This window comes from Balaenoptera physalus, assembly GCF_965194825.1.
Source record: "Balaenoptera physalus genome assembly, chromosome: 14".
NCBI classification, from domain to species: Eukaryota; Metazoa; Chordata; class Mammalia; order Artiodactyla; family Balaenopteridae; genus Balaenoptera; species Balaenoptera physalus.
In genome coordinates this window covers 39,177,691-39,189,885 of record NC_138893.1, presented here as the reverse complement: position 1 = coordinate 39,189,885, position 12,195 = coordinate 39,177,691, and the positions used below count along the sequence as shown (strand labels likewise).

Sequence of the window (12,195 nt, the reverse complement as noted above, 5' to 3'; positions counted from 1 at the left end):
CCAGGAGAAGAAAACAGCATGAAATGGGCACTAGAAGAACATCGTTTGGAGGGGCATAGTGGGAAGGCTGGCTTGACTGGAAAGAAGTGTTCCAGTGATGGTTAATGGTTAGTTTGTTAGGTAGGCAATCGAAAGCCCTTAGGGTTTTTGAGAAACCATTGCCCCAAATGACTTAGTTCCAACAGGCTAGTGGAGAATCCCCAGAGGACAGTATTTTCTAGAATCCTTACAGCCCCTTGAAGTAACTTGACTGCCTGTGAGCAGAGCAGCCCGAGGCCAGCTCTGCACTATGTCAGAGCCTTTGACCCAGTCAGGTGTCGCGATTCTATAATAGTATCAGTTGGGCAAAAGAGTTCATGTCATTAAGTGCCTAGTGATGAAACAGAAAAATGAACAGCAATTTAGTCCAATAGAACACTTGTATCAGGAGCGTGGGGAATCCTAGAGAAGAAAGCAGATTTGGAGTCTGCCAGAAGCTTTACTGGTTCATTCCCCCAGAATGAGCACCACTGTTCATCCAATGGTAGACATTCTGTTTCAGGGACCAGAGCCATCAGGTAGTGGGTGACAAGGTACCTGGCTTATTGGTAGACTCACATCCTTACGTCTCTGCCTCTTGTCTGTAGTTGGATAATATTCTTGCTGCCAGTGATTCTGGCGAACCCATTGAACCCATTGGACCTGGTAGTCCAGACCAGGTCTCCAAGGCAGTTGAGCGTCATTACATGTCAATGAAATCCTGGTAAGTAAAACTGCCATAGTTTAAAATTTGATCTTAGCTAATGTACTGTTCTAGAACAATTGCTGCCAGATCATTTAAATAGTTGATATAATAATACAAAAGCATTACCATAGACCAAGTTCAACACATTATTCAGTCATCTCAAAACAAGTAAACGTGAGAATGGTTTCTCTACCCATAGAAAACCATTAGTGACATCCGTGGGACATTTTCTGTCTCCTGGGGCAGTTCTTTTCTATTTTGCATTTACGTCTCTCGCACGCTCACTTTGTCTCTCCAAACCCTCCCAATGTAAAGGGCTATTTTGGTTCCATGTCCATTTTTAGAAGGAAAGTTTATTGGATTTGGTTCTAACTGTAGCTGGGATTCTGATGGTTGGACATACTTCAAAACCTTGTTAGTTTTCACATGGCTGTTAGCTACTTAAATCTGATTCACACACCACGGAAAGCTGTAAACAGATAATGCTGAAAAAGTGTTTGTGTTAACTTCTTGTACTCTAGTGTTTCCAAAGAGACATCCCATAAGTCTGCTGATGGCAAAGAAGAATCCCAGACCCTGGCAGATATGCTGAATGGGGAGCTTCACCCACAAGACCAAGGCTCAGGAACAGGCTCTTGTCTTTCACCTGCCAATACGGAAGCACAGATCACGAATGACAAAAAGGGGTCGGCCTCACTAAGTGTTGTGCAATTGTCTATACTGATCAAGTAAAGTTCTCATTTCTAAAACTTTATGGGCCCGTAGAGCAAGGCAGGCTTCCATTTGTCCTCAGAATTCACATTTTAATCTCCAACTCAGCCAAGAATCTGTCCAGCTTGCCTTTCTCACTGATGTGGTAACCAAGGACAGTGAGTACCAGAGCTGGAAACGCAGCAAGCAGTCCCCTGGGCTGTGAGTGGCATTTTCAAATACTTTAAAAAATTCTGTTCTTTCAGGTTCTGGAACCTTGGATCACCCTGACCTGGGTTGTATATCACCCAGATTTTACTATTAAAATTACAGCCATGCAAGTCACATGAGGTTTGGTTGTAGACTAGGCTGGAGAACTTTCAGGTTTTAAATGATGCCAAGAACATTTGATGAGATCATTCTCAACTTTAACTCTTTTCAGTGTCTCCTTCTGTGGAGAAGTGTGCAAACTGACATGATATATAATGAACTTCGTCCATTTTTTACTCCTTTTCCATTGTCTACCGTCGCTACCACATCCCAAGGGGGTGGAGGAGGGCATTAACGAGTAACTTAAATTCTTATTCTTCTCCAAATGTTTTGGACAATCTTTAATGGCATAATACCGTCTCAGATGTCGGAAGCCAAAGTCCACTCAGAAGGTACAGTTCAGAGCCAGAGAGAGTTGCCTGACTTTTACAAATGTCTTGCAGTAACATCCCCGATGAAATCCAAGTGGAGAAACTGAACGTGTTCCTTTCTCCTCCTGACATCATAAACTACCTTGCTCTCAAAGAAGCTGCAGGACGGATATGGTAGGTAGGAGATTTGAGGGTTACTGATTATAAATGGGGTTGGATGATATGAAGACAGTAATTATATCTTGAAGCACTGTATGTGGCAAAACTGCCTGGAGAACTCGGACTCTCGTGCTGCTGTTGTCACAAAAGGTCTTTGATTGACGCAGAAATAAGGATACTGTTGTATAGGAGGGACAGCTGGGAGATAGGTGGGTATAGGAGGACCCAAAAGTCCAGGAGGCACTAAATTTCTGATTTTTTGAAAGTGAGGAAAAGTGGGCAGGAATATGTATGGTCCAAGGAAATCATTGCCAAACAATGAGCAGTGAGTATTTGATGAATGAAGTCAGTGAGGTCAACAAGAATCTAAGGTCTAAAAGAAAATGGCATAACAGGGTCGAAGACTTCTAGACACCAGGTAAAAACCTGCTGGTCAGGGACTCAGACACAGAAGATTGTGTGGCAGAGAATTTTCTTAGAATGATTACTGTTTATTTGATTCTACATTCTTTTAAAGACGTTGTAATTCATTCTGATGGAAGATTACATTTTTAGAATAGAAGAAAGCTTGTTAATGTAAATGTCACACATCAATTATAAGTTCTATAAGAGGGCAGGAAGCACAACCTGCCATTTTTCCAAACTTCCCACAATCTAAGGCTCAAAACATATTTGACGGAAACTATGGACTTCTCTACACCTGAGCTTGCTCATCTAATAATTCATCTATTTTTGCATGACATATTCACTGTGTGCTCACTTTAAATACTGGGCTTTTCCGTACCGTCTTACGGAAAAACTGGAACGAACTTTTTGGCCAACCCAGTACTTAACATCTTCTGTTTATGGGGTTATAAAAAAACATTTTTTTAAGGTGGTTCCATACTTCTGGGGTCTCAAAGCCAGTTGAAAAAGACAGCTACATAGACAAGTAAATATAAAATGCATTTGATCTGAATATACAATAAGCAAGGAGCTCACACAATGCAGTAGAAGTCCAGAGGCAGGAGAGATTAATTAAGGTAAAGGAAGGGTAATGTAGGAGGGCTTTGTAGAGGCAGTGTCATTGGAGCTGGAGTTTGGAGGAAGGCTCAGGCTCCAAGAGTAATGATAGAGGAAAGAATATTCCAAACAGAAAAAGGAGTTCGACTACTTCAGATGTAGTGCGATATAGCTAAAGAAACTAGTAATAGTAGCGGTACAATAGAGTGAGAAGCCCCCTCTGTATCTCCATCTGTGCCCCGCACTCCCAGCAAGCACCTTCTCACTCTTGTGTTGGATGCTGTACTCCCATTGCAGTGTGGCTCAGTGGAAAGGCCCCCCGCACCTGGGATGCTTATTTTTTCACGGAGATCACCTTTTGGCCGTGAATGACCTGAAGCCCCAGAGCCTGGAGGAGTTTTCCTTGTTTCTCAGCCGGTCCATCCAGAGGGAGGTGAGTCCTGCTGATTGGCCCTGGTCAGGGCAAGAAGGAACAAGATCAAGGTCTGGGATGGTGTCTGAACAGTACTGTACTCTGAAGACAAATGAGACTCTTCAATCCTCAGCCACCATATGTAAATAAGAGACTAAGAAGTGTAAATAACACTTCATAAAATACTTCTAAATAACAAGAATGTTATTTTAGGACCCTTTTAAAATTCTTTTGTATCAAGTAGTATTTGGAGGGAGCACTTTGCTAGGAGGCTGAACAGCTGGGTTCAAGACCTCAGACGCAGCATGACATGGCAAAAAAGAGCTTGCAGTGGAATCAGGCAGGCTCCGTGTTTACATCCAACCTCCTTTAACCAAACGGTGCCTCAATTTTCTCTTCTGTAAAATCAGGGATAATGGTAATACTAGTTATTGGAGAATTAAATGAGATAATATGTAACATGCTTACAACAGTGATGGGCACAGATTAGGTACTCAGTATGGTTACTATGACTTCTTCTACTATCGGCTGGGGAATGCTGAACAGGTTTAGCTTTTTAAGCCTCCATTTCCTCATCTTAGAAATTGACATACCTTCCTCACAGAGCTCTTGTAAGAATTATACTGAACACGTGACTATGTACCGAGTACGCATGTCGTTAAAAGGCTCTCCAGGTTTCTGCCTATTAGTACAGTCTCCATATTGTTAACTCCTTTCCTGGTCTATTTTTATTTCTGACAAGCCATTTGACCTTGGGGAAGTCACTTCCTTCTCTGACAAGTCAGTTTCAGTTTCTTCTCTCTAAAGTGAGAGACGGTTGGTTTTCAAACTGTACTTCTTGGACCCCTAAGACCAGGGCAGGAGGAGAGGGGAGGAAGAGGATGGTATTCTGGGCCTCGGCCAGTGAGAGCAGTGTATGTTTATCATTATTTTTTCATGCTGGAATTTCCTGTTACCTCACCTTGAGGAAACAGTAACTTGGCTTAGAATTTCTAAAAACCACAGTACTGGAAGATCTCTCAAATTTCTTCCAGCTCTGAGAGTTTATGATTAAATATGTCTTATCTCTTCTGCATCACACAATAACTTTGTTGGTTAGACAAATTGTACTACCCCTACTGTCTAAATGGGAAAATTTAGTAAGAATGAGGGAGTTGTCTAAGATACATAAATAGTTAGCATTAGAGCAAAAGGACTCATTCATTCCTTCATTCCTTCACTCACTCACCATTTATTGAACATCTATTGTATGCTGGATTCTCTGCTAGGTCCTAGAGCCACAAAAATGGCCTCGGCCAGAGCTCAAGGAGCTTACAGATTAGTGGATAAAACAGGTATATTATGTGCTAGTTACAGGTGCAGTATGTGCCTTGAGATATGAACAGAGGACCATGGGATCACAGAGGAAGAATGAAGTTAATCTATTTGAGGGAGGCCAGAAAGGTGTCTCAGAGAAGGGGATGCTTGACTTGGGTTTTGAAGACTAGGGTAGGAGTTTGTGTGGTGGCAAAGGGGAGCTTTTAGGAGTCCAGCCCAACACTCTAGTAACTGTAATATATTTCCTCTCCCAAAGACCCATGCTGCGGCCAAGTGTTCAATATAATCTTCTGAAAGTTACCAAACAATACGCTTATCCAGAGACCTAGGCATCAGCTCCGAAGCCAAGAAAAGGGTTTTTGCCTGGGAGCAGATCCAGGAGGAACTCCACCTGGGTGTTGCTGACTGCAGTTTATCAAGACTGCCTTCTAGATTGTGGAGTCACTTGCATAAGAGGGACTGACAGCATTTCTTTTGGGCTCATTCTGCCTGCCCCCTTTCTCCCGGATGCTATTGAGAAATACATGTGTTCACCAATATGATTATTGAAGATCAAAAAACTCCCCAACTTGCCCACCCCTACCATTCCTGATCTATTTCTTTATGTTAAAAACAAATATCCAGTCCTTTTTAAAATTCAAATAGCTGGTCCCTGGAAGGAAAAAGGATATTGGAAGATGGGAAGATATGGAACCAAAAGAGGGGCAGTCAAAGCCCCCTAATGTTTTACAGCAGCTGAACCAAGCAGATGTACTTTCCATCCTTGAGAATGAAGTTGACAGAAATGGGAATTTGGGGTGAGCGTGGGTAGGGACAGGGAGGGGAGAGAATGTGAGATTTTAAAAGGAGGGGGAGGAGATGCTAGATTGCAGGAGAAACACATAGAACTTCAATTTCCTCCCAATTTTGTCAGGGGCTGGTCCTGTCTGGTGGTCTTATTTGGATTCTCTTGTTTCAAGAGGCTTTTTATTTCTTGGTACAAATGGGCCCATCTGGACAGGACTGATGTACTCTGGAATCTGCCCAGTGGAGGCCAGAGAATGAAAATCCTTCTTCCACCTGAATATATCAATATAAGTCATCCATCCTGGTTTCTTCCGGCCCAGATTTTCCTCAAAACCAGCTTCAAAGGGTGTGAATGAGGACAGACTGACACTGAGAACCAACGGCCCTAAGGATAGTCTTTAGTCATTTAATGTTCTTCTTTCTTGTGTTTTAGAAAGTAAAACTCACCATCGCTCGGATCCCAAATTCAGAGAAATTCCACGCGATAGCCTGTACATGCCACTTACAAGACCAAGGTGTTAAACCTTCTAAACTGGATACGTCTGTACTGGAGAGGACACTGAAAAGGAATCTAGCCATTAAAAAGGGTCAGCAGAAAGGATCCGGCGAGTAACGTGCTGGGGCCCACTGCCGACGAGCGAGGACGGGCCCCAGACTCTGTGCTGGGCTCTGCCCCTCACCGCTGTGTGACAGCAGGCAGTCAGCACACCTCTCTGAATTTCTCCATCTGCATCTTAACAATGGGAATAACCATCCCATCTCTGGCTGTTGCGTCAGGGATGTCGAGAGGCCCAAGTGGGATGATGATTATGGAACACAGTGAAAATGTTAAGACCTTATTATCTCAGACTTTGTCCCAAACACCACAGACTGAGATTGGGTAAGTTTCTCATCTAAAATGTGCTGTGTGTTCTGTGAGGTCGTGGTCCGCACAGTCTCTTCTTTGTTAGCGAATGGACAGTTGGAAACACTCATTTCGGGAAGCCAAGATTCCCGAGAGAGATGTGATACCGTATCAGCCTTCCCAGACACCTCCTGCTATTCATCACACCCAGAATGCTAAGACACAGTGACTTCTTGGATTCAATGATCATCTTGTTTTCTTAAAGACCAAGGAACAATTTTAGAAGTCGAAGCAATTTTAAGGTTATATCCAGCAAAGTTTGCTTGCTCTACAAGTAATAAGAGAACTGCTTAGCACTTCTAAGTTTGAAAGTTCTTAACTAATTGACGCATTAACTCATTGATCCTAAAAGGCCGAAAGGATCAAGTCTTTTTTCATAAGTAAGAAAACAAATGCAGAGAACTAAACGATGAATCAAATGGGGGAATGGTAGAGCAAAAGAGGGCTTCGGAAAATAGATCTTACTGTGTTACCATTTCACACGGGAAGAAATCAAGGCCTCAGACGTTTAATGATATATTTTCTTCGTGGCTCCTGGTTTCATAGCTATTTAGTGGCAGAACCAAGAATCTAAAACCAGCTCTGAGAAACAGATGTCCTGATCTTCACTTTGTATTTGGATTTAGATTCGAAAAGACCTTCAGCACATAGATGAGACACTCAAATATAGTTCATTTTCTGTTATCTAGATTGTACAGAAAAGTATTAAAAAATTTTCATTTGCATGCCCTATTGGACCTACTGTTTCTTTCTTCTTCTTCTTTTTTTTTTTTTTTTTTGGTAAAGCTAGACTGAAGTTAAGACTCTACTTTTTTCCAGTTTTATTGAGATATAATTGACATATAACATAGTATTAGTTTAAGATATACTGTATAATGATTTTATATGTGTATATTGACCTACTGTTTCTACTTCTAGAAATTTATCCTACAGAAATACTCACACAAATACACAAAGATATCCATAAAAAAAAATTGTTCACAGTAGTGTTGTTTGTAACAACAACAACAAAAATCCTTTGGGAATTGCTTAATTATGATGACTTCATATAATTGAACATTCTGCAGATGTTCAAAGTTTTACATGAATGATTAGGAAAGATGTTCACAATATCTTAAGAACGAAAGAAGCAAGTTGCAGTACAGCAGGTATAACATCATCCCACATTTACAAAAATAAATGACTGGTGTTGGTGCATATAAAATTTTCCCAACCCTGGGCTTCCCTGGTGGTGCAGTAGTTGAGAATCCACCTGCCAATGCAGGGGGCACAGGTTCGAGTCCTGGTCCAGGAAGATCCCACATGCCACAGAGCAACTAAGCCCGTGCGCCACAACTACTGAGCCTGCACTCTAGAGCCCGCGAGCCACAACTCCTGAGCCCATGTGCCACAGCTACTGAAGCCCGCACATCTAGAGCCTGTGCTCCGCAGCAGGAGAGGCCGCTGCAATGAGAGGCCTGCGCTCCGCAGCAAGGGGCAGCCCCCACTCGCCGCAGCTAGAGAAAACCCGCCCGCAGTGACGAGGACCCAACGCAGCCAAAAATAAATAAATTAATTAATTAAAAAAAATTTTTTCCCAAGCCTAACTGGGGAGAGAAATCCCTCCCTCACAGGGGTTGTTATGACGTTGAAATGGATGATGTACAAACAGCCCCTGACACATTGCCTGATATGGAGTAAGCACTCAATAAAGGTTAGTTATACTGCCGCTGCTCAGACAATACCTTTTTTTGTCTAGAAGAACATACATCAAATTGTCAATAAGAATCATCTCTGAGAAGTATGATCACAGTTGGCCATTGGGGGGAGGCATTTCTATAATGTTTGAATTTTTCTCTCTCTCTCTTTTTTTTTAACTATGAGCACATGCCACATTTATAATGAAAAATAAATACAGGTGTGGTAAATAATATATATATTTAAACATATTTATATATTAAGCCTTCATAAGTAGAAACCAAGCCACCTTAGTGAAGCAAATTTAAAAAAACATCAAGGTAAAACTGTCTGGGAATCAACAATGGGGGTGGGTGCACTGCTTTGAAGCCCAGAGGTCCTTCTCCTGTTTTGCTCAGACGTCTAAGCTGAGATGGACGGACAAGCTCTAGCTCCCAGGCCCTTCAGGTCCGCATTGAGTAGAAGAAGAGCCTGAAGACTAAGGCGCTGAAGCGTTTACGTGGCTCACGGAAGTGCTGGGAGAACACAGGGCTCCTGGCTCCCAGTCCATTCTCTTCCCTGTACAGTGAGGCTAGAGAGCCTGCTCCTGGCCCTCTCTTCATCCCAGAACGTTCCACCTGCAGCTGAACCATCTGGGATACTTGTTACGAAGATCCTGCTCTAGGGGCTTCTCCCACATGTTCCCCAAAGGAAGTCTCAGGGCAGATTTCACGATCTCCCCCAACCCAAAGGTTCTGATTTGGTAGTTCTGTTGTGGGGCCCTGGAAGCTGCCTTCTAACAACCAGGTGACTGGACTGCAGGTGGGCCAGGGAGCATTTCTGGGGAGACTCACCACCCCCCCCCCCCCGGGTAACAGGGAGAGGCCGGTGTATCTTCTGAGAAGCTGCAGGACACGGAATACGCACGAGGGTGATTTTGAGAGGAAAAGGCCCTTCGTTTTCAATAGTCCTGGAAGAGGCTGATGACAACCACCCCTCCATTCCCCCTCCAGAAAAGAACCCTGTTCCTGAGCACAGAAGCCTGGTTTCCACTCTGCTCTCTGCCACTGGGGAGTGTCATAGCCAGGGCTGGGAAGAAGCAACCTGTCCGGACTCCGTGTGCCCGCACGCCATTGGGCGGGAGAGGGGCAGAAGCATCGGGATGGAGAGCAACGTGGCGTGGGACTGCAGGGTGCTGCTCCTCAGCCAGTTTCATTCCTCTGCATCTCCCCCTTCCCCGAGCAGTAAGCCAGCAATTTTCCCCACGAATTATTTAAGCTAGGTCCGGCCCAATGACTGCTCTTCTTCCTCCTAACAACGGTAGTGGCCCCAAGGAGAGCTGGTGACTGAACTGGTCCAGAAATCTGCTAACCGAGCCATTTGTCCCAGACCCAGCTTTTTGTTACTCGGCCAAGAGAACTGTAGGACAGCCTGCTGAGAGATGGGGGCAAGTCTCGAGGCCAAGGCGAAAAGGACATGTGCCTCATAGACAGGTAATTCATCAGAGCAGAGAGGGTAGGATAGACCCTCCTCCCACTGTGCACCCCCGACCACACCCACACCCATCCTCGGTGCAGAGAGTCATCTGTGACCTTCCCCTTCCAGAGTTGCCCTTGTTGTTCATTCCAGCCCGATTCCAGATGGATGAACATGAGTGAAGGTGGAGCTGGGGGCTGCAGAATGATGAACCCAAATGTCCCTGCAAGAGATAGCCCTGTTCTGGGCATATTTCTGGAGGAAAGGAGGTAACGAGAATGGATTATAAGCTAGTCCTGGCCATCATATAACCTAGGCCTGAATCTGGTGCACTTCAGTCTTGCTGGGGAAGAAACCAGAGCTGGCAATGTGAAGAGAATTACCTGGGCTCCCCAGCTCGGCATGGCACCTCCAGCTTCCAGGCTGACACCTTTTCTGCCCTTGCTCAACTTTCCAACAGGGCTGCCACCTCTCAGCCACTCCCTCTTCCTAATGGTTGCATCATGCCTCCAGGACAGGCCTCAGAGGGTGTCTGTATCTTTCCACTTTGTTCTTTCTGCTGAGGACACAAACTATTCAGAGTGAAATCTGAATAGCAGCTGGTAAGATACGTAATGAACATGCAGGGCCAAATACATCTATCCTGACTCAAAGCTGCTGACATATTAGCATGGATTCCAGAAAGGTACTTACCTAGATGTTTGTGCGTTTGTGTGCATGTTGATGGGTTGGGGGGTGGTGGAGAAGACAGGTGGAGGCAACAATAATTCTTTAATCGGCTGAGAAGTTGAAGCACTCAGTCTCCCCACTCCTACCCCTTTCTCTCCAGGGCTTGTGCCAAGTACTTTCCCTCGGGATGAGAAGGAGGATTTAAACTATCATAAACAGGCCCAAAGGGAGAGGGCTTTCAGATTCAGAAGCTGGATTAACTTAGATTTCTTTCCTGAAGTTGAATACACAGACATGCAGGAAATTTGTTTTATTGAAAAATCTCTTTAAAACATCTGAGTTGATGAAGCCTTTGTCTAATGATCAAGAATCTGGAAGGACCTCCGGAGCCATTCTCAATATCAACTCTGGCTAGATGGTTCTGGAAATCTAAGGGTTTAAGTGAACTTTGCACTCACAGGACTGGACTCTGGAGCTGGGCTGCCCAATTCAGTAGCCACTAGCCACATGTGACTTAAATTTTTAAACTAATTAAAATTAAATAAAATTTAAAATCTGGTTTTTCAGTTGTACTAGCCACACTGCAATTGTTCGGTAGCCGTATGATGGTAAGAGTGGCTACAGTATTGGACAGCACAGATGTAGAATATTTTCATCATTGCAGAAAGTTCTAGTGTACAGCCCTGCTCTAGAATGTTAAACCCCTCAGAGGGGAACTATTCACATCTGCCTTGCTCACTACCGTATTCCTAGCACATAAATACATTGCACTGCTCATGACAAGGGCTAATAAATACATGTTAAAAGAAGGAATCACTAAATGTGGGGTTAAATACCAATTCACAAGCATTATTCTATTTTGTTAATGGTTTCAAATAAAATATTCATATCAATGATTTTTATAACTTTTTTTCTTTTGGTATGGGGTCAGATCCAATTAATTTAAAAGCCAAACTGTGGGCCTTTTTAATATAAGCTGTTTTCTCAACAATTAACAGGTTTTTATGGACTAGTCAATATTGACTTGGGAGCTCTCCTGGGGACACAAAAGATATGCAAGATCTAAAACTCTTTAACAAAAGCTTATGACATAGTAAAAAAAAAGAGGAAAATGACCAAACTGTGATCTCTTGTTTACCTGATGTCATTTGAGAAGTCACTCTCCTATAGTTTAAATTTTAAATTATGTTCATCATAATCTTTCTGAAATTTGTTAACACTCTCTTGCCTTCTTGAACTCTTCTTACTCAGGGTCATGGTGATGGGCATTATTTTACCATATTCTAAGTATTTTCTAAGACGTACTGGGACATGGAAGACATTTACATATATATATATATATATATATATACACACACACACACACACACACACACACACACACACACACACACACACACACATCTGGTCTAATGTGTCATTTAAGGCCAGTGTTTCCTTACCGATTTTCTGTCTGGATGACCTGTCCATTGTTACAAATGGGGTTTTATTTTTTAGTTCCATTTTTTAATTTTTTTAATTTAATTTTTTAAATTGAAGTGTAGTTGATTTACAATGTTGTGCCAATCTCTTATTTTTTCTTATACCAAATGATCCTGGACTGCTTTTGCTTATGCCGTGGGCTGGGGAGGCAGATGGTGCCCGTGTACTCATTGTACATACATTAAGGGTTAATACGCTATGAGTGTGTGTATAAGAGGTTTTATGAGGAGAGCCCATTAGTTGCTAGTACAGGGGTTCTGTGACATTAATTTGGGGT

General features: G+C 43.1%; 1 protein-coding gene across 4 annotated transcripts in view; it reads left to right on the top strand.

Moving 5' to 3' along the window:
* PLEKHS1 (pleckstrin homology domain containing S1) overlaps nucleotides 1-11,799 on the top strand; it is a 32,168-nt gene extending 20,369 nt beyond the window's left edge. For 3 of the 4 annotated variants that reach the window (XM_082424034.1, XM_082424036.1, XM_082424035.1), the window contains 5 exons: nucleotides 627-742; nucleotides 1,246-1,452; nucleotides 2,128-2,229; nucleotides 3,514-3,649; nucleotides 6,165-11,799. In XM_082424034.1, the coding sequence (XP_082280160.1) occupies nucleotides 627-742; nucleotides 1,246-1,452; nucleotides 2,128-2,229; nucleotides 3,514-3,649; nucleotides 6,165-6,344 (741 nt within the window). In that variant the 3' untranslated portion in view covers nucleotides 6,345-11,799. The remainder of the gene's footprint in view (nucleotides 1-626; nucleotides 743-1,245; nucleotides 1,453-2,127; nucleotides 2,230-3,513; nucleotides 3,650-6,164) is intronic. The other variant, XM_082424037.1, reaches the window with a different exon arrangement.
* Nucleotides 11,800-12,195: the final 396 nt, after the last annotated feature.